Raw genomic sequence first — 22,251 nt, forward strand, 5'->3', positions numbered from 1 at the left:
ATTGTGAATCTAGTATATTTACGGTCAATGTAAAATGCAATTATAAAATGCATATTATTTATGCAAATTGCATATTATTAATTTCTTATAAATCAATTTAAGTAAGTCATAAAATTTCCTAATTTTCTGACGAATCGAATGCTGAAAACCGCATTCAAATCCGACTTACTGTTGGATGTGTAATGATAGAAAAAAATAATCTGGAAAAAAAGGAGTATTTCTTTTTAAAATAGAAAAATAATCATTTAAGTAAAATCTTTTTATTGTTTAAAACATCATAATTACATTTAAAAAATTTCATAACCAAATATGAATTTGAAATGTTGAACTATACAATTTAGACAGATAAGGCAGACAGATAATAAACTTATTTAAAATATGATTGTTTCCATGTTTGGAAAGTATCTTAAACGTTGATTTATGAAGAAAAGTAAAGGTTTTTTCGCTTAATCTCCGCTTAATTTATAATTTATACACTAAAATCTCCGCGTAACCATCTTTTGGCATCTCTGGAATCATTACCAAAAGTTTTTCCATGCCTAAATCAAAATTCATTTTATAACTCGTGTCAATTTAATATAATACGAAATTATCCTTTTTAAAACTTTTTTTTATATGATGTTTGACTAAGACTTAATCAATTCTAAAAATTTTAGGAAGGGATTATTTAAATAAATAAATGACTTAAAAAGTACTCATATTTAACATTGGTCTTATGGGAAAACGGTAGATGAATGATGTTTTCAAAGATTTCTCCAAAACTAGTCGGTGGAAATTAAAAAAACTATTTAAAGTTAAAATATTAATAAATTATTGATAACAAAAAAATCGTTGTACCCGACTAATTAAGAATGTAAGAGCACGGTAATACCACAGATTCATTGCACCACAGTGTTCTTATAATAATAATAATAATAATAATGGGAGTTTAACCTCCGTTTTTTGACATATGCGTTATCACAGAGGCCACCCACATCATTATTTGTTAATCTTTATTTAATCAAATACAATCATATTTACAATTACATTTTAATGTGGGTGGAGTCGGTTACTTCGTTCTTATCCAAGCGACGACAATGTAATCAATTCTGCACTCCCATTAATTTTAAATTGTTCACACTACCGCTGCCTGGATTCGAACCCGCAACCTAAGTCTAAATAGTCCAACGTTCTTAGACAAGCGCCTTAGACCGTTCTGCCATTTAGGCTCTACTTTACAGTGTTCTTAATACTTTACCTAAACATTGCTCCAGGTATATGCCCACCATAATTAGGTATTTGACCTAAATGTTTATAGTAAATTTCTGTTGGTTGAATCTGTAATGGTGGGTCAGGTCGTACAATTGACACCGGTGCCCATTCAGTACTTTGGCGTTTACGATAATTCGACACAAAATCACATAATGCTGAATTTGTCATTTCAGCATTCGTTTTTCCAAATGTGGAATTTGCAAAGGGGACATGACCAGAATAACCTTAAATTAAAAGAAATCTTGTAATATTAAAATTACAAATAAAATATCTAGATAAGACTTACTAGACCTTGTGGTGTAAGCGTATGCATTATACAATTTTTCTCTGGTCGACGACATATTTGGATTTTAAGAAATTTGATTTGTAAAAAATTTATAAAATTGACTTGTTATTATAATTCAACAGGGTACTGAAAATTTGTGGTTGTCAAAATAGAATATGTTTGAAAAAATTGTTCGAGTGACTTGATCAATATTACTCAAATTTTACCGAAACATACTTTCCTAAAAGTTTACCGTGGATGGACAATTTTAATAACAATAATCGCATTATCATCTAGGAGTAGGAGACATGCAAGGTGGTCGTCTTCCAAGGGGGGAACTGTTGTATTAAGACACTTTGAATCGCCCGTTACCCGTTAATTCAACTGTCGGTGGCAAATTCATTTTGTGGGCAAAAAAAACTATATTTTTGTACCCGGGTGTTCGGGGCATGTAAGGAAATGGGCAATAAATCTACTTTAATTTATTATCTGAGATACCAAAAGTAAGAAATTATACAAAAACCAAACAAAATATAGTCATTTTTTGCCCGACTGAGCAACGCAAAGGAGTAGTAATGTGTTTATCAGCTATATATGTGAGTTCCTATATGGCTCACTAGATACCAAACACGTGGGCGATTTAGATAATTCAGGTGTCAGTCGATTTGCTTTGACCTTGGAACTGCTACTGAAGATATGGCAATAATGAAAATTCAAAACGGCGATAAGAGACGCCATATTGTGAAAATGTGTGTTCCTATGTGGCACACTAGAGACCAAACGCGAGGCCCGATTTTGATGATTTTGACGTCAATCGATTTGTTTTAACTTTGTGAGTGCTACTGAAGATATAGTGGGCATGAAAATCCATATGGCGACCACCAGATGTCATCATATTGTGAAAAAAAGAGAAACATGGAAGAAAAGTAAGCCCATCAAAAGTTATCAATAATTTATAAGAAACTGAGCAATATTTCAATTAGTATTTACGTGAACAAATCAAATACCCATCAAAATAGATTCAAGTTTACACATAGAGTCTCATAAAATATTATTTTCACAAGATTTTCTAATTATTATCAAATAGCCTAACTAATTTCACGATTATACCTACTGCTCTAAACAATCATCGGCGAATTTATTATGTTTATTGGCATGCAAGTTTAAAACAACATCTTTTTTCGAGTGATTTATTAATGTTAAAAATTGATAATCCATTGATTAGTACATTTTTTTCCAAACTATCAGATTGCTGTTCTATTTTATTTCATTTTACTGATAAATTCGCATAAATATTTGCAAGCAATCTAAATATGAGCTCATGGGATTTAAAAACTGTTACTGTTTATATAATGTAGCTCATAGAATTCTTCTTCTACGAGTTTTTTAGAATACAAAATAATGCATTTTTAAAATACAAAATAATACATTTTGTTTCAAAATTAATTTTATAAGCTCACAGATTTATTATAATTTCAACTGATTACTATTTTTATTACCTGTTTTTATATATTTATCTGGATTCGAAGATTCCATAAAGAAAGGACTCTGCCCATGCGTTGGTGGTGGGAATGGTGGCTCGGGAACTGGAATTGTACGTAAAATTCCAGCCATTTCTGGCCGTACTTCAACCAGTGGTAATTTAAATTGACTTTTTACCAGCTAAATAATGTAACATAATTAAAAATATATATTCATAGTCGGGAAGCATTAAGTACTTGAGATTTTTCATGAAAAAAAATGTGCGGGTATTTGAAATCTGTTTTTTATGCAACAAAATGGAGTATCATCAAATTCTTTGAATTAATTTAAAAAAAAACTTGTTTGTATTTAAAAACAGCTTTTTTAGACTTGTAGGACCATTTTCAACAAACAATATGTCTCTTGTCATATTTTGGAAAAATTGACTGTCTTCAAGCTATAGCCACATTCATATTATTGGTCTTTTTCAAGAGTTAAAAACAATTGTAAATAAATAATAGTTTAAAAAACTTAAAAATATGCTTTTGTAACTAGCTGAACTAAAAGGTAGAAAATAACTTCTTTAAATTCAAAAAAATCATTTCATCGTAAAAAAGCATGTGTTGCTAAATTTCAATTATTGTAAATATTTTATAGACAGATGGTATTAAAAGTAAAGTCATTATAAAATATCTTAAAAAGCACCCCACGTTTTTTTTACGATAAAATGATTTTTTTGATTTAAAGAAATTATTTTCTACCTTTTAGTTCAGCTAGTAACAAAAGTTAGTTTAGCGTGTTTTTTAGTTTTTTTAAACTATTATTAATTTTTTGTTGTGTAGACTTTTATTTATTTATCAAAAATTTTCAGTATAAATATGGTGGGAGCGCAAAGAAATGTATATATTTTCAGATATGGAAATCGTTAATCCTAAAATCCTAATCAGGATAATGAAATAAACTTATTAAATTATTGTATTGTCATCGGTCCTTGTGAGTATGCCAAAGTTAATCCGATCTTTTGAAGCTAATAAAAGCGTGTTAAAAATAATAATTTCAAGTATGCCAAAATTATTAAATAATAATAATTTGTGAACATTATTTATCAAAACCCTTCAGCAAAATTACCGGACCGGAAAGAAAGGTATACAAGCATTATGCTTCCCAAATAAAAATTTAATCTCGATCAAAAATCAAAATTACTTATTTACCGCTTTATCTTCAATAGGTGCTGGTTCCCATCGACCATCCTGTAATGCACCTAATTTGATTAACTGATTATTTGATTCACGTTCTTCCTGTTGTTTTCGTTCAAATGATGCTAAGCCTTCTGTTGCTTGTACTGTAAAACGCTGTCCAAATCGACCATGTTCACGGGGTACAAAACCTTTGGATGTATAATAAATAATGTAATAACCAAATTTACACAAAAATTACTAGCCAAAAATTGTACAAGCCAATCACATTATTTTTAAAATCAAAACACTATGTGCAGTTAAAATTGTATGTTAGCAACACAATTCCGTATAATCATGAAAACTTTGTAAATTTTTTGAGATATTTAAATCGCAAATTCCTTCTCATCTTTGTAGATCTTACAAATAGATTGATAGAAAAATTTTGGTAAGCTAAATTTATAACAATTCCATTTTACCAACAGTAACTGAATTCCAAAATTTGTGTCATTTAATATTTCAGTAAATTTTTTTTAATATTTCAGTAAATAGGTAACAGCCTGACAGAAAATTTGGTCTAGGGATAAATAGAATAAATAGAAACATTAATTTTTTTTTAAATTTATGACTCTTTGGTTTACTTTCTCGCTTGTTCCGTACCAATTATACACCAAATCTGTTGGCCATCTATAGCAGCCAGGGTAAAAAAAATTATATATAATTATATATAAAATCATATATAATTATATATAGAAAATGGCCTTATATAATTATATATGAATCATATAAAGTTGTGACAGGCGGGATACTAACCACTATACTACAGAATACAGAGTATATATAACTATATACATATAGTTATATTGGATATAACGATACATTAATTTCTCGAGCGTCTATATATAATTATATATGAGTATATCTAATTATATATAATTTATATATAATTATATATAAACTATATATATTTTTATATAATTATATATGATTATATATAATTTTTTTTTACCCGGGAGCCCAAAAATTTTTCCAGAAATTATTGTGCAACAGAAATTTGTTCCAGATAAATATAAACACCACACATGCATATCCACACGTTTTTTATACCATGTATATATGAAATATACATAGTATTATAAGTTTAGTCCCAAGTTTGTAACGCCTAAAAATATTGATGCTACAAAAAAAAAATTGGTATAGGTGTTCATAAAATCACCTAATTAATCCATTTCCGGTTGTCCGTCCGTCCGTCCGGCCGTCCGTCTGTGGTCACGATTACTCAAAAACGAAAAGAGATATCAAGCTGAAATTTTTACAGCGTGCTTAGGACGTAAAAAGTGAGGTCAAGTTCGTAAATGAGCAACATGGGTCAGTTGGGTCATGGGTCCGTAGTACCCATCTTGTAAACCGTTAGAGATAGAATAAAAGTTTAAATGTAAAAAATGTTCCTTACAAAAAAATAAACAACTTTTGTTTGAAACATTTTTTTGTAAACATCACTGTTTACCCACGAGGGCGTTAATTAGGTACAAATTTTATAGTATGTATTAATATAGGAATATCAAAGTGAATATCTTTTGTTATTTACATGACGTCAAAAAAAACAAACGATTGCGCATCAAAACTTGCGCATTATATGAGAATATCAGTTAAATATGTCAGATATGTATGTATGAGAAATGTGACAGAATTATCAACACTGCCTATACATGGTATTTCAACAATTAACTCAGTCAATTGTTTGTTTTCACTTGTTTAAATGCTACTATAGCAATGAAGATACTTTTTCTGAATAAAAATAACAATTTTTCTATCACACGTTATCTATTACACGTTATTATATTATAAAAATTCAGGAAATTTTTTTAAAAACCTATATTTATTTATAATATATCTTAAATGTATACATACATACATTTTTTTAACATAACATTAAGTAACTGTGAATAACAGCATTCATTCTCAAAGTATAAATTTAGTAAGTTAATTAAAAATCGATCGCTCCCAATAATGGGCAACATTTCCCGAAATCAATTTCCGATGAAGTTACTTCGGATAAATCTTCACCTGAAAATGTCATAGCAGTGCAAACTATCGAAAGTCAGAGTGAAGGTACACACTGCGTTGAATTAAAAAAAAATTCTCGGAAATTTTTGTTGCACAGGGCGGTTACTAAGATGGGAGATTCAATGCTGTTTTTTTTCTTAGCATTGAGTCTAGTTAGGGCAGGTAGCTTTAACGAACAGTCCTTAACTTTTATAATATATAGGTATGATACTATTGATTATATTTTGATGAAAACAGTTTCCAAACCATTAAAAAACAAAAATAATACACTTCTATAAAAATTAATTATGATAATTTTGATTAAAATTGATCAATTAGTCGTTGAAATAATATAAATGATACCATTTGGTGAGAAACATTTTATTTTGTCTTATTCTTTGCAGCAATTAACTTTGAACAATAATGATCATTGCCAAGCCTACATAATAAGATTTGAATTAAACAATAACATTAAAAAAAAGAATTTTTAAATCATTAAAACAAATTAAACAGACCTTTTATAAAAGTCTACATCATGTCCACAATAATAGGTAAGATAATTTTGATTAAACTTGCAATCTAAATTAGTCGCTGTAACATAACTAATTCCATCTGGTGGAAAATATCTTAATGCATTCTTTGAAGCACAATAATTATTTTTACCAAACCTACATAATAAAATTTTATTTAGACTGCTGAAAATTAAGCTTTTAATTGCGAAAAACTCACAGTTTGGCATTTATGTGAAAAAAACATGTCTCGAGTTATATTTCAAATCAAATATCACTAACAATTGATTTTTCCGGCTATATCATTGCGTGACTCAGAGTTGTTAAAAAATTGTATATCAAATTCTTTATAAAAAGGTTCTTCACTTTTTTATCAGATTCGTGTAACTACTCTAACAAATAATACTACTCTTAATAAATATGACTACTCTAACCAGGAATAGTGAAAATAATAAAAACATAAAATAGGCTTTGTATAAACTTATTTCTAGCGTTTTCTGAAAGAATCCTAAACGGACGTCCATTATACGATTTTACAACAGTATGGCATCCATTCACAGTCTTGCGCTTAGCCGGGTAGGTACTAGTATTTATAAAATGAACCTAATTTCGAGGGTTTTTAATATCTCTCATAACTCTCTAATAGCACTTTCCTTTTCACTTAATTCTCTCAGTCCTTTATTTTTGAAGAATAAACAATTTTCGAAACATTAACACAAAATTAACACACCTGGTATACATGGCTGGAATATGACCGCTATAACTTGAACAAATACCCTCCTCTTTACGATAGATATTTATCTTTGGAGTTAATGGTGGTTTTTGTTTTAAGTACAGTGTTGGGGGCGGTACATACAATTTCCTTGGACCTGTACATGGTTCATTCTTTTCTATTTTTCCCCCCACTTCTTCTATTTTACATTTTACATCTAATAAAAGCAAATAAAATTAATTAAACAAATTTACCCATCTAATAAGCTAGCCGTATTGAAGTCAAAATAATGAATTTCCGTCAGAAAATTGAAAAGCACAGTTTATTGACTGTTTATATATAAAAGAAAACAAGTGAAAACAAACAATTGACTGAGTTAATTGTTGAAATACCATGTAAAGACAGTGTTTATTACGCAATCGTTTGCTTTTCTACGTCATGACGGCAAATTTAAAATGTATACAATATGTGTATACATACTATATAATGTTTTTAACTCAATTTTCGCCCGCACGGGTGGCACAGTAATGTAAACGAAAAATATTTCAAACAATATTTGTATATTCTTTGATAAGGAACATTTATTACATTCAAACTTTTGTTCCATCTCTAACGGTCCACGAGATGGGTCCTGCGGACCCAAAACCCAATTGAACTATGTCGCTCATTTATGAGCTCGACCTCACTTTTTACATCCTAAGCACGTTCGAAAAATTATGTATGAATGAACAACATTGAACTATGTCACGTGCGTTGTATTGTAAATACGAAATATCCTATAAAAATGGTGTTTATCCAGGATGAATTCGCTTATGTTATAACGTGAAAACGGTTTTATATAAATATTCCTCATTTAAGTGTTTCGATTCATGTTTTCTCATAATGGGCTACATTCAATATAAAATGCCATGCAAAAATGAATTTACCTATTTGAATATTAATCCGATTGAATATTAATCCGATCGACTAGTCGCAAGCATATTGCTTACGACACCTGTCTCTATTTTCCATATAAGACACCAATCATTAAAATGGTGCTAGTAAGATGTTAAACTATACCTCATACAGTTACCACGCTGGCGGTTCAGTAATTCAGTGGTAGATGGAAGCAACATGTAAGTAATATAAATGAACACACAGTTGTCTCCGTTCTCTACCAATATACATATAATTATGTCTTACACATTGTTAAATATATGTCCGTTTTTCTTTATTAAAATATTATTCCAACGAAGTAAAGTTTAAAAAAAGTACCTTCACTTCCATTTCACAAGCTCTTGGTACAAAGCTTCCATGGACATATAAAAACTTACTATGAGTACGGCGAGTTGACTTAACAGACAAATCTCAATTTTTCGTACCAAGCATTAAAAAATTTATACCAACACGTAATTGTAAAACACTGTTATTAAAAGTGAAGTTCATGAAAAAATTCAATTTTCGTCCACTAAAAGTGGACCACATTCAGATCTGATATGAAGAATTAAAACAAGAAAAGTTCCAGAAAAAGCTATTTTCCACTATGCCCACTTTTAATCCTAACATTTTTTTATTTGAAAATGTTTTCTATGTAAAAATTACCCTACAAAATTTTTCAACTCATCGATTAAAATGGTCTACTCTGTTTAATTGGTGACAATTTAGAAAAACTGCCTTTACTAAAATATTATCGCGGCAAACAAAGTTTAAAATATATTATAGGATATTTGGTAATTTATATTGTTCGCAACGATAACGTGAGTTAGTAATTGTTTTAAAATTCAGTATTCGGTAGTACCTTCATAAAACGTATATTAAAAATCGTAAATGGTAGTTAATTCTTCAAAACTTACGATTACAAGAATAATTATCTGCATAACTTAATTTCAAAAAAGTGAAACAAAAACTTAATGAATTGTAAAAATTAATAATCTATGATGCATTTGAATATAAAACTAATAATAAGAACAATTAGAATTTAATTTAAATTTTTAATTTCAAAATACAATAATCATAAGTTTTACACAACATAAAATTCGTTAAGTAGATAGTAAACTGTTTCATATAAGATTCTGTAGGTATCAGCTTTGCTTTCCAGCTCCTAATTTGGAATTGGCTTTTTTTGCATCAAATTATCTCAAAATTAAGATCTTTACCAACAAGCCAAAAACTATTTAACGAATAAAAGATATTTTAATTAGGCATATTTGTGAGATTGGGAAGCAATTATGAAAAGATGCCATCAAAAATTTTCACCATTGAGTGAAAGTATGCTGCCAAAGCCTTGGTGAAGATTTCGCCGATAGTATTTTTGACCCGTTGACCGATATTAATAAAAAAATCAAAACTTTTACACTTATTTCATAATTTTATTTGTATTTAGGTACAGTTAACATTGACCTTCAGATCGAGCTTTGGTAGTACTTTTTAGTAGAAGCTCTTCTTTTTAAAATAACCATACTTAAAAAAGTTTCCATTATAAAATACTTTAATTAATTGCTCTAATTTACCCTATATTTACATTTACTGCAGTTTTAAGTAAATAGATTCTCTTTAATTTCTTTTAAGTGTTCTATTAGTAGTTTACTAGAAATCTCATGAAACGTGCAACTTTTATACCGAAGTAAATGTAAAAGAAAGAGCAAATATATTACACGAATAACTTACACGAAGCACATAAAAAAATGTTGAATAATTATAGGTAAATTGGGTCTTGGGTCCGTAGAACCCATCTTGTAAACTGTTAGAGATAGAACAAAAGCTTAAATGTAAAAAATGTTTCTTATAAAAAAAAAGCAAACAACTTTTGATTGAAACTATCTGTTTACCCGCGAGGGCGCAAATTATACAGCACCTAACATATATATTATATGGGAATATCAGGTATGTGTGTGTGATACGTATGTATTTTATCGAAGACTGGCTACCTTTCTTTACTAACATAACGTAAGCAAACAAACGATTCCGTAATCAACACTGCCTACATGGTATTTCAACAATTAACTCATTCAATTGTTTGTTTTCATTGTTTAAGTACTAAAATATTTGTTTAAGTACTAATATTTTATAAAAAGTAAGTTGCTGACGTATAATTCGCCGTATTATACGTTAGCTGGCGATTATTTTTAAACTCATATAATATGCTTATTAATTTAATTTTTGTACATAAACGAAAGGCTGCTGTTTCCCAGCCCATCTATGGTGCAGTCAACTGAAGCTTAGAATTTGTATGCCCATATCTTAAGTTCTACCTGGAAGAAAGCTAGTCGAGGTAGTTTTGGTTACAAAAATCTGTCACTGACTCAGTGGCGGATTAAGTATTTTGCCGCCCTAGGCCCTGTCTGATTAGCCGCCCTTTTTAAAAGATGAAATTTTTTTTTTTTGAATCCGTTTATATTATTTATCCGTTTATAATACTTATATCAATTCATATATGAAACACCAGAATCATTGAAAATAAAATAAGAAAACATTGTGCAATTCTAGAAGCGGCTTACATGTAAAATTAATTTTACTAAAGATACAAAAAATCAACAGAGCTTTGAAAATTCTTCAAAAAAAGCTTATCAATATTCAATTATTTCTGTGTATAATGTATACCGTGGACGAGACTATACCGCACACGGTATATTTCATTTGCTTCAAATAAGCCTTCCAATCTATATTGTGAATACCGTGGACGAGACTATACCGCACACGGTATAAGGGCTCGACGGCATAAAGAGTATACCGTGAAAAAGTATACCGTGCACGGTATAAGGGCCCCACGGTATAAAAGGGCAAAAATAATTTCATACCGTGTCTAAATAGACCGTATACGGTATACTGTGGACGGTCTAGACCGTAGACGGTATACCGTATAGACGGTCTAGACCGTAGACGGTATACCGTATAGACGGTCTAGACCGTATAGACGGTATACCGTATAGACGGTATACCGTATAGACGGTATACCGTCTATACGGTATACCGTCTATACCGTCTACGGTATACCGTCTATACGGTATACCGTCTATACGGTATACCGTCTATACGGTATACCGTCTATACGGTATACCGTCTATACGGTATACCGCCTATACCGTCTGCGGTATACCGTTCTAGAATTGCACAATGTTTTCTTATTTTATTTTCAATGATTATATATATACCGTATAGACGGAATACCGTCTACGGTCTAGACCGTATAGACGGTATACCGTATAGACGGTATACCGTATAGACGGTATACCGTATAGACGGTATACCGTAGACGGTATAGACGGTATTTTGAAGAATTTTCAAAGCTCTGTTGATTTTTTGTATCTTTAGTAAAATTAATCTTACATGTAAGCCGCTTCTAGAATTGCACAATGTTTTCTTATTTTATTTTCAATGATTATATATATACCGTATAGACGGTATACCGTCTACGGTCTAGACCGTATAGACGGTATACCGTATATAAAGTATACGGTATACCGTCTATACGGTATACCGTCTATACGGTATACCGTCTATACGGTATACCGTCTATACGGTATACCGTCTATACGGTATACCGTCTACGGTATACCGTCTATACGGTATATATATAATCATTGAAAATAAAATAAGAAAACATTGTGCAATTCTAGAAGCGGCTTACATGTAAGATTAATTTTACTAAAGATACAAAAAATCAACAGAGCTTTGAAAATTCTTCAAAAAAAGCTGATCAATATTCAATTATTTCTGTTATAAAACATTTTTTATCAGTATTGCACTCACAAATAAAAAAGTTAATCAGAAAATAAATTCCATTCTATTTCATAGAAATTTATTTGTAAATTTATATAAAAAAAATTCGAATAGATCCTTAAAATGTATTGTCGTTACATTATATCAGATTTAAAATTTTGACATTCTGAAAAATTTGCCGCCCCCCAAATTATGCCGCCCTAGGCCCGGGCCTCACGGGCCTAGGCGGTAATCCATCACTGCACTGACTTCCAAAATGTTCATAAAGTTAGATCTATACATATCACGTGAAATATTGAACTTATAAATATGTATAATATACATATAAGTAAAGAAATACGTAAGTAAATATATTTCATAAGGACGCCTTATAACAAAGTCAATAATTACATTATAAGGTACTCTAAAAAAAAAAAAAAACTAGCAAAGTTGAGTACGATTCTTAGTAGAACACTATGTCGTCTACTAATTAAGACGTTGCGTTGAATAAAATAAACATTTATTAGTTTATAAGTATCTCATATTTTATTTTTATAGTTTCAAATAATTCAGTTAATTAAACAAACATCTAAAGAAAGCAATGATGATCAATTGGTTCGCTTTGTTTTAAAACACTTTCTTTTCTATTATCATTAATGATAAGAAAATTTTTTTTAAATGAGAGTGTTGATATGCAAGTGATTATAGGTACCTACTTTAATTGCCAATTTTAATTTGACAAAAAATGTGTTTGCTAAGTTATTTTGATTAATTAGTGTTTGTGATTATTTTCGTGGAAGAAATTTTTAGATTCTTAACTCTTTATGGAAGAAAATTATGTTTAAAGCAACTATGTGCTGTGTTGTGAAAATTGGAAGTTATTATGGAAGAACGGAGAAAATCTGATTTATTTGATAAATTTACCGATGTGGCTAAAATTATTTTCAAACGTAAAGTAAGTTCTTGGTTTAATTATCAGTATTTTCATATTATTTTTGATAATTAAGAAAGTTTAGTTGTATGAATGCTTTTAAAACACAATTTGCAACAACATTGTTTTTGGATGCAAAAATACAACCTTTGGTCCGTGCAAAAATGCCGTTACAAAACTTTGCCTCCATTTTTCACCCCTTAGGGTTAGAATTTCGGAAAATCATTTCTTATCGTATGCCTACGTCACACAAAAAGCACACCCTCCAAGTTTCAGGTCTCTAAGATCAGCGGCTTAGGCTGTGAGTTGATCCGTCAGGCAGTCAGGACAAAGCGTTTTATATGTATAGATATAGATTTTGTTACCAATAATTATTGAACTTTATCTTATGAAACATCAACGAGATAAACCGATATTTAGCTCGAAAATCACGTCATGGTTCTGATTGTTATACTATTTATATTAACAGTCGCAATTCCTTCAATAAACAATTCTACACCTTCGCCGATAATATCACAATTTGACATGATTTTAATTTATTGATCATTTATGATTTACTATTTTACTTAGCCCTTTAAAAAATATTTAAAAATGTTACGAAATGTATTTTCAATGATGGAACAATGACACGATAAGGAACAGGAAGATGTGTATGTACAGAATCGTTTGGATCATATACACTAGCGAATAGTTGCAGCGAAATAGAGGTCCAAATTCTAGAGATAAAAAGGGTAATCAAATAATTTAGACAAATCGTTTAAAAACACCACAATTAATACGAATAGTCAAGGCCAATGTAGTAACATCTAAAGCGATTAAATTAAAAAAGGTGTTGAGTTGAGGAAATGAGTTGTCATTGATCAACTTTATAAAGTTAAAGTTTTCTAGGTTCTCGGAGAGGTTGATGTAAAGAGGAACATTAAGCATTAAAGCAAATATAATGTTAAACAAATGTTAACCATTAAGGCTTAAGAAGTGTTAGACAAATATTAACAGTTGAAACTATGGAATTGTTGAAATACAGAAAATATTCTGTCTTCATTACCACTGTGGTAAAGTAGCAAAATTGTGTTGTCGAGCTAAATTCTAAAAATGACAAATCATAGACAACGGATACTGCAAGGAATGTATCAAGAAAGAGAGATATTCTAGGCTACTGCTTATTGTTGACAAAAACAACGGGACATATTTTTCTAATGTAAATTTAGGAAGCAGCGAAGATAGGCGTAAGAAGTATTAGAACCAAAGAATTTCTATTAAACATTACTAATTTTAAAAAAAAAAAATTATTTAATAATTATGAGTCGCTTAAGCATTACAGTTGTAATTTAAGCATTTAAACAATAATAGCTTTTCCAATAATGATCGGAAAAAATTAATAAACTATTTTAATAAAGATTTGTAGTGATTTATTTGGATCACATTGTATAATCCAAAAACTGTTCAGTTATATCAAGGTTCCAACTTGATCTACTTTGTTTTATCAGTTAAGTTAACAAGTGATAAGAAACAAATATAACTTATAACGTTGTCTTTTAGATTAAACATGTTTATTAACCTGAGTAGGATCAACATACAAATTTTATTTTGGTAATTCTCTAAAATATCTTACTCAAACTGGCTTGCACAATTTTTAATAATGGCTTGCACAATAATTCTAGAAAATTACTTCAGTTTCATAAAGAGAATTTATACAGCATTAAAACTAAACCAGACATCAATCGTTAGTTGGCAACACTGCTTCCTAAAAAATTATTTTCTTGCAAAGTTTCTAATATTTGCCTAAGATGTCTTTTCGTTCGAGTTTTAAGTTAAATTGACCATTCCGTCTTTTACTTTAATAATTGTTTTCTAACCTTCATATCCTGGCACTAAAGGGTGCTTATAAATAGCATCATTATAACGAAATCTGGCATCCACGATATCAACATCTCGGGGCGGTGGTCGGAAAACCTAAAAAAAGTGGTAACATTAAATAAATTAATAAAAAATAAATGTTATTGCGCATACGATATAATTGTGATAAATACTGTATTTAGTTTATGAAATTTTTTATCCACGAAAGTTCTTGAAAGTGGGGCGTTTTGCTGGCTAACAGTTCTGACGTACTTTTGACGTTGTACCCATGGTTTATGGATATCATATTTTTCAAAGGAAGTCTTAAGATTAATCAATGAAACGCTTAAAATAATATTTGTACGATAAAAGAGGGTGGATTTTAAGAGTGTTCTTCAAAATATTTAAAAGCGATTTCTTAAAATTTTGTATAAAATGCATTAGGAAAATATTTAAAATTAAGCGGTAAGGTCACCCGAAAAAGTTATTGTGCCAATTTTCCAGCCCATCGCTTTATAGTCATGTGTTTCATGATAATCATGGTATAAAAAGACACGTCTACTATGTCTTCTGTACACTACGCGAAAAGCCATATTCGCAATGAGAAACAATTTATTTATTAATAATATTTATATTAATCTAATTTCATGCATGGGCATGTAAAATCAATGGTTTGGTACATGGTATAAATTGAAAATTTAATACTATTTTGTAACAAATATAATCCTTCAGACTGGTCTGCTTTGAGGTAACAAAAAAGAGACATTTAGAATCAAATAAAATCTTAATTTTTATTAATGTCTGGGAAGTTATTATTTTTCTATTCAATTATATTTTAAACAATTATATAGAATCATTTTTATAATTTTTTGAGTTAAAACCTAAATAAAGGCCTTCACAAGTTTTGCTTGGTTTCTAATTTTTCGAAGTTAAATTTTGAGTTTTATAGTTTTATGTTCATTCAAAAAAAAAAATATTTTGAATAAAGAAATTTTTGTGTACATTAAACTTTTGATTAAAACGATTTTTTTAGTTACTACCTTGTGGATGATTTCGTTATCAAAAAGTTTACGTATTAATTACAAGGTAAATACTTGGATGATATTAAACGAACTCATCACTTTTGTTAACGTATAATGGCATACCCGCAGGCTAGTGTTTAACATACAGGAGCGCCTTCAGCAAGAGAAAAGACTAATAGAGTTGATATGAGTATTACCCATATGAACTAAATTATCTATTTTATTGTGGTTCTCACTGATGCATGTATTTAAAAAACGTTCGCTTGTTTTTAAAGGGCGTATATAAAATACATAAAAAGAACAAAAGCTTTAATGACCTCGGATATAATGGACAAATTTTGGCAATTAACTATTAAAATTTAATAGGTTCAACAAAAAATTAGTCTTTTAAAGCATAAATGAGTGAAAAATTAAGATTTAAAAAATTTTTTGTTAGTTTTTCTAAAACAAACAAATCTTGTTTCAAAAATTCTTCAGGAAGTCAATAGATTTGATTAGGGGTTAAAATTATTTCTAATGTTTCGAGAATAAAGCTAGTCCGAAGAATTTCTTGGTGCCTACGATAACATATTGTAGCTTTGTGGAAGTGGATGAACAAAAAATTTTTTTTTAATTTTATGGATGCCGCAACCGCGAGCTTGGCTCTCTCCTAATTAACAAATAATACCTAAAACATCATAAAAATTTATAGCTTTGTAGGAAGTGACTTATTCAGATGGATCAGCTCTTAGACTATGTTCAATATGAAGTCATTTTACGTTATGAATATTTAAGCATTATTTATGCAAAACAAAAACAATTATTTCAAAATTTGTTTAAAAAAAAAAAAGTTTATTTTAATTTATTGTAATATTTGATTACAAAAATTTTATTTACTGGGGTAGATAATAGTAAAATTACCTCATTTAAGTCAGTTAGCAATATTATGATAACAAATTGTATTTTTAGTATTACACCAACAAACAAAAATCAAAAAAACATAATTTCCACTTTCAAAAGCTGATTTTGGAGAAATCGTCCGTAGAAATATAAAAACTTATTTTGAATATGTATTCCAGCGAATTGAGGAGACCAAGAAATTACGATTCTGGATAAAAGTGAAATATTCAATCGGCATTAGTAACTATAAATTTTTGTTGATAATATGCATTGGATAACTCGTTTACGATTAAAAAAAGCACTTACACTTTATGGCTAAAATTTTACTTTCAGAGATATTTCAAGAAAATTGAAAACTAGTATTAAAAGGAGGACCGTTTTTTGACATTTTAATTAAATTGAAACTCAGTCAAATGATGTCAACGTAAAAGATAAAGCTGTGAAAATGAACAAAATGAAAAAATTACTTTTTTAAAGAAAATCGATGTTTTCATTAACTTTCCGTTGGTATAGCGCGGACAAAAATTTAACGAATTTGATAATCGGGTTATTATTTACCATGTTTTTTTTTTTTTTTTTTTTTTTTTGTAAATAAGTAAGTAAATGCATGTTATCTGCGAAAGTTAGAATTTTAATTCCAAACCAAAATTAAACTTTCATTCCGAAAAACCGAAATATCTCGCTTGCCTCAATCAGAATACGGTCAACGGTCAATCAGAAAATGGCAAATTCTCAGTGTAGTCAAGTCAAAAATATAGATTGTTTAAGGTAGTGGTCATCTATTTTAATATAATTCTGTACTTATAAAGATAGCAGACCACTAAATAATTTAATACCTACGACTAAAATGTTGGCATGTAAATGAGAGTCACTTTTTAACATTGTTATGTTAAAAAATAGAACAATAATGTATGTTTTTCATTAAATTTTAAATGACATTAACAAGAAATGTTTTAATTTGTTTTCGTATCAGATAATTATAATTCAACACAGGTATTTTTTTAAATAAATAAATAAAAATTAATATTTATTTAAAATAATTAACAAAACTGTTAATTAAATTTCATATCACGTGGTAAAATATCATGTTTAGATAACTAAAATAGTTTTTTTATGATCCAAGGACCCCGGACACAATACATTGTTTTTACGACTTACATTGCGACTTACTCTAACACGAAAAATGGAAAGAACTTGATATTGATTTGACATCAAAATCCAAAAAAATAGATTTTGCTCGATCATATTTTCTTGTCAGATTTAACGTAACTGCAATTTTTTTCAAAATTTAACTATTATGGTTTAAGGCCCAAGGAGAAGTATAATCGACTTAATAATACAAAAAATGAAAAAAAAAAAAAAACAAAGTAAGCATGTTTCAAAAAAATTTCAATATCCAAAAAAAAGATTCTTATACTCTATGACGTCATCAAAATCCAAAAAAATTTATTGTGCTCTATCACACCCAAATTTTATCCTATTTTAATGAACCAAGTATGTAATCCCACTAATTTTGGTCCATTATTTTCAAATTTCTGGTCAAATTTAACCTTACTGCAATATTTTTCAAAATTTGACTAACATGGTTTCCACATTTGGCCCAAGGAGTGGTATAAGCTAATTACTAACATGACGAATGGAAAGAACGACCCAAAATTAGTATGTTATTTTTTTCATGAGTATTTGTGCTTGAAATAAAATCTATTGAATTACAATATAACGTCGATTTGACAAACCTGATAATCGTCGACAGTCCGATCAGATAATACCAATTTTTCCGAATGACTTACACTTGGATCCAACAAAAGTTTATGCGTTGTATGTCCATAAGTATCACCGACACGATACTTGAATTGAGGACAAAATCCTGTATATCTGAAAAGAAAATTATGTGTAGTACAAATAGAATAATTTATATATGAACGAAATTGGTTTTAGATTTTCAATCGGAAAAAGTTGGAAGCGATTTTATTCTTTTCAATTGCATGTAAAGAGATTATGAAGTTTGCACCAACTTTCATTTAAAAATTTAAAAAAGTTTCGAATTTTTTTCAATTGTAATGATACATTTGTTACGTATTTTAGGTCAGTCGTTCAGATACACAAGTACTACTGATGGTCAAATCATAGTTGCGGGCTCGCCGACAATGCTTGGGTTCGACTAAATCCTCAGGGAGTGGACTCGCCATTGAATGGCGTTCTTAAATAAATAATCATTGTCATAAAACAGCTTATGACAATACACCGGCTGCTGAATGGGTTTTCCTGGTGAATTGAAGTCCACGAAAACGACCTTTGGTTTTCGGCGTATTGTTTCTACTGAATCAGAAAATCAAAGTCGTTTTTTCGATATATGGTGCAGTAGTTTTTTATAAATCATGCTAGATTTTTTCAGTTTTAACTATGAAAAAGGATTATATTATTCTCTAAAAGTAACCAGTAAAAGCAATTTTTCAAAAATATTAATTAGAATAAGAGTTATTCAAAAAGGAAGTTTAAGAAAATTTGTAAATACGAAATATTCAAAGATAGGCATTCCTTGAGTGATTTGCATTCGAAATTGAAACTCTTTGGGACAATAACTTTCTTCATTCAATAATCCGATGTTAAAACAAATTATTAAAAAAAATATATGTTATTATGTTTATAGTTATAAACATGAATTACATAAAAATCAGTCAACTGAAATTATAATACATAATTTTTATCTGTAACTCTGTAAATATTGATGTAATACGGTGGTATATTACTTCCAGAAATAAAAACAAGTTGTGGTAGATATAGTATTTGGTGTCGAATCCAATAACTTTCTGATTTAGCAAATTAATCATTCATTAGCTTCTACAACTATACTTATGATAATTATTTCTTATTTACTAAGACTGAACGAAATTTTATGTCACAACATTAAAATAGTAAATAATGTTCTAAATATATTAGACTTGCAGGAAAAACCATAGTGCAAGAAAAACGAAAGTTGTGCTAAGTTATTACCATTGATCCATTACGATCCACTAACTATTAGAGCAGGCGCTAGATAGATGTTTGGAATACATCCAGAAAGGTTATTTTCAAAGCTGAAAATTAATGTAAATAAATTAAATTTTCCAACTTTTCCAACAGGAAATTGATAACTGATGAGAATATGGCCGATCGAATGTGCTGTCAGATAAATTTTTTACGTCGTTTAAGTCCGAAGTTCGAAACATTAAATTTGCAGTGATTCAGGCAGTTAGGAAAATTTATTTTCTTCACATAAACGGCTTTTTATACCATGCATATATGTAATATGCAAGGTATACTAAGTTTATTATACCATGCATATTATATACATATCAAGGTATACTAAGTTTAGTCCCAAGTTTGTAACGCTTAAAAATATTGATGCTACCCACAAAATTTAGGTATAGGTGTTCATAGAATCACCTAATTAGTCCATTTCCGGTTGTCCGTCCGTTCGTCCGTTCGTCAGTGGACACGGTAATTCAAAAACGAAAAAAGATATCAAGCTGAAATTTTTACAGCGTACTCAGGACGCAAAAAGTGAGGTCGAGTTCGTAAATGAGCATCATAGGTCAATTGGGTCTTGGGTCCGTAGGATCCATCTTGCAAACCGTTAGAGATAGAACAAAAGTTTAAATGTAAAAAAAGTTCCTTATAAAAAAAAAGCAAACAACTTTTGATTTTTTCGTAAACATCACTTTTGAAACATTTTTTCGTAAACATCACTGTTTACCCGTGAGGGCGGAAATTTTATAGTATGTTCTATACTTCAATATCAGGTATGTATGTGTCACATGCATGTATGAGTTAGGTATAAAGAAATCATCGCTGACTATGCATGGTATTTCAACAATTAACTCAGTAAATTGTTTGTTTTCACTTGTTAATTTTATTTTCAGGGTGCAAAACAATTACTTTCTATCCGTAATTTAAAAAAAATATTATTATACAATTTTTTATAAAAATTAGAATCGACTTGAAAAATAGTGAAATAGAAATTACAAATATTTTAGAACTAATATTGCATGAATTTTACAACTAATATTGCATTAATAATAATCAACTACACGAAAAATAATTTTGCTATGAAATTACTATAAAAATTGTGTCAGGAAGAAGTGCGTTATGTTATGTAGTTGTATCTTTTACCTGGCGGGATTGGAAAAAAACCAGATAAAACTTTGAAGAAATTACAAAATGATAACGAATGCTTTATTTTACAATCCGCGTGGTGTATCCTTTAAGCTTTAATTTTTTGTTTTGGCACATCGCATTTTTTGTTATTGTTCAATAGTCTTCAATAGTTCCTAGTTACAATGAACAATATGCCTACATAAATTTTACAGCCAACCCAAATGTACTAACGTAAATACTTACAAACCTTACAGTTCAAGACTATACATTTACGAGTTTGAATTCAAATAAAAAAAAATTCCAAAATATGTTTAAGGCAAAATTAATAAAACCTCGCTTCTTTCTCGAACTTGAACTTTGCCATTCATCATATCCCTCCCGAACTAATAAAATATTTCACCAGCGCTAAAAATGGCTTTCGTGCAACCAGCAGATATCAGACGATTCAAACTCTTTTTGTTGAAAATTAGATAAAGCTTGAAGAATATAAAAAGCGGCAAAACCGTGTAGATTTGACAGTTCGTAAAACCTTTTCGAGATTTGACTGTATTTTATAAACCAAGAAACTTATCTGACCAATCGTCAAATAAACAGAAATTTTGCCTTTATTATTTTAAAATAAGTTTACCCTGGAACAAAATGTGGTTGAGCCAAATTTATAGTTTCAGCCGCCATTTTTTATTTGTTGATATAATAACACTGTGTTCACGTTTTAAAAACACCTAATTTTGATATATCGAAAATAATTCACGTAACATAGAATTTAGTTTACGCAAATTTAAGAATAGCCAAAATTAAAAATGACATGACCTTAACATAAATGTCAAAAACTATTTTATTGATTGGAAATGTTCTGAAATCTAGTAGTAACTCATGTTACTTGGCTACCAATTTTATACGGTTTCCCGTACGCGATTCAAATTTATAGTTAGTCTAGTTAGTCTAATTAACATCTAAAAAAAAAAAAAAAAAAATTATAGTTTGATTTTTTCGCAAGACGCAATGATCTGTTATTATTATATTCTTGTAGTTTGAAGAAAATGAACGGGCGTACAAATTCGTTGATTAAATTAATTTCTTTGATTTGTTACGAACTAATGCTCTTAATAGCGTAATAATCATAGCTTTGCCTGCATCATTAATTAACATATGAAGATGATATAATCATTAATTCAAACGTAATGAATACGGTCCAAAGAATCTTTCAATTTAAGGAATTTATTCTACAGAATCAATTCCTGCATCAACTACTATTATTTTCTTCACTCCATAAAATATGCAAAATTTTATAATCAAATTTTAATAATTAGATGAAAAGAAATAAAATAAAATTTTAAATATTACACAATC

At 29.2% G+C, this 22,251-nt stretch overlaps 1 protein-coding gene across 1 annotated transcript; it reads right to left on the reverse strand.

Moving 5' to 3' along the window:
- Positions 1-346: 346 nt before the first annotated feature.
- LOC123293481 (UPF0605 protein CG18335-like) lies at positions 347-21,695 on the reverse strand. Its single transcript, XM_044874326.1, has 7 exons — positions 21,530-21,695; positions 18,501-18,639; positions 14,884-14,980; positions 4,189-4,364; positions 3,016-3,178; positions 1,238-1,475; positions 347-539 (listed from the first exon to the last, which is right to left on the reverse strand). The coding sequence occupies exons 1-7, from the start codon at positions 21,574-21,576 to the stop codon at positions 470-472; spliced, it is 930 nt and encodes a 309-aa protein (XP_044730261.1). The 5' UTR covers positions 21,577-21,695; the 3' UTR covers positions 347-469.
- Between the last annotated feature and the right edge of the window lie 556 nt (positions 21,696-22,251).

Source organism: Chrysoperla carnea, chromosome 2 (genome assembly GCF_905475395.1).
Source record: "Chrysoperla carnea chromosome 2, inChrCarn1.1, whole genome shotgun sequence".
Taxonomy (NCBI): domain Eukaryota; kingdom Metazoa; phylum Arthropoda; class Insecta; order Neuroptera; family Chrysopidae; genus Chrysoperla; species Chrysoperla carnea.

Excerpts from the sequence above, each read along its gene's own strand:
- LOC123293481 (XM_044874326.1), bottom strand. The coding sequence starts at position 21,576 with ATGGCGGCTGAAACTATAAATTTGGCTCAACCACATTTTGTTCCAGG. Across the intron at positions 18,640-21,529 it reads CAACCACATTTTGTTCCAGG|ATATACAGGATTTTGTCCTC; the intron begins GTAAACTTATTT and ends TTTTCTTTTCAG. Across the intron at positions 1,476-3,015 it reads AGATAAATATATAAAAACAG|GTTATTCTGGTCATGTCCCC; the intron begins GTAATAAAAATA and ends TTTTAATTTAAG.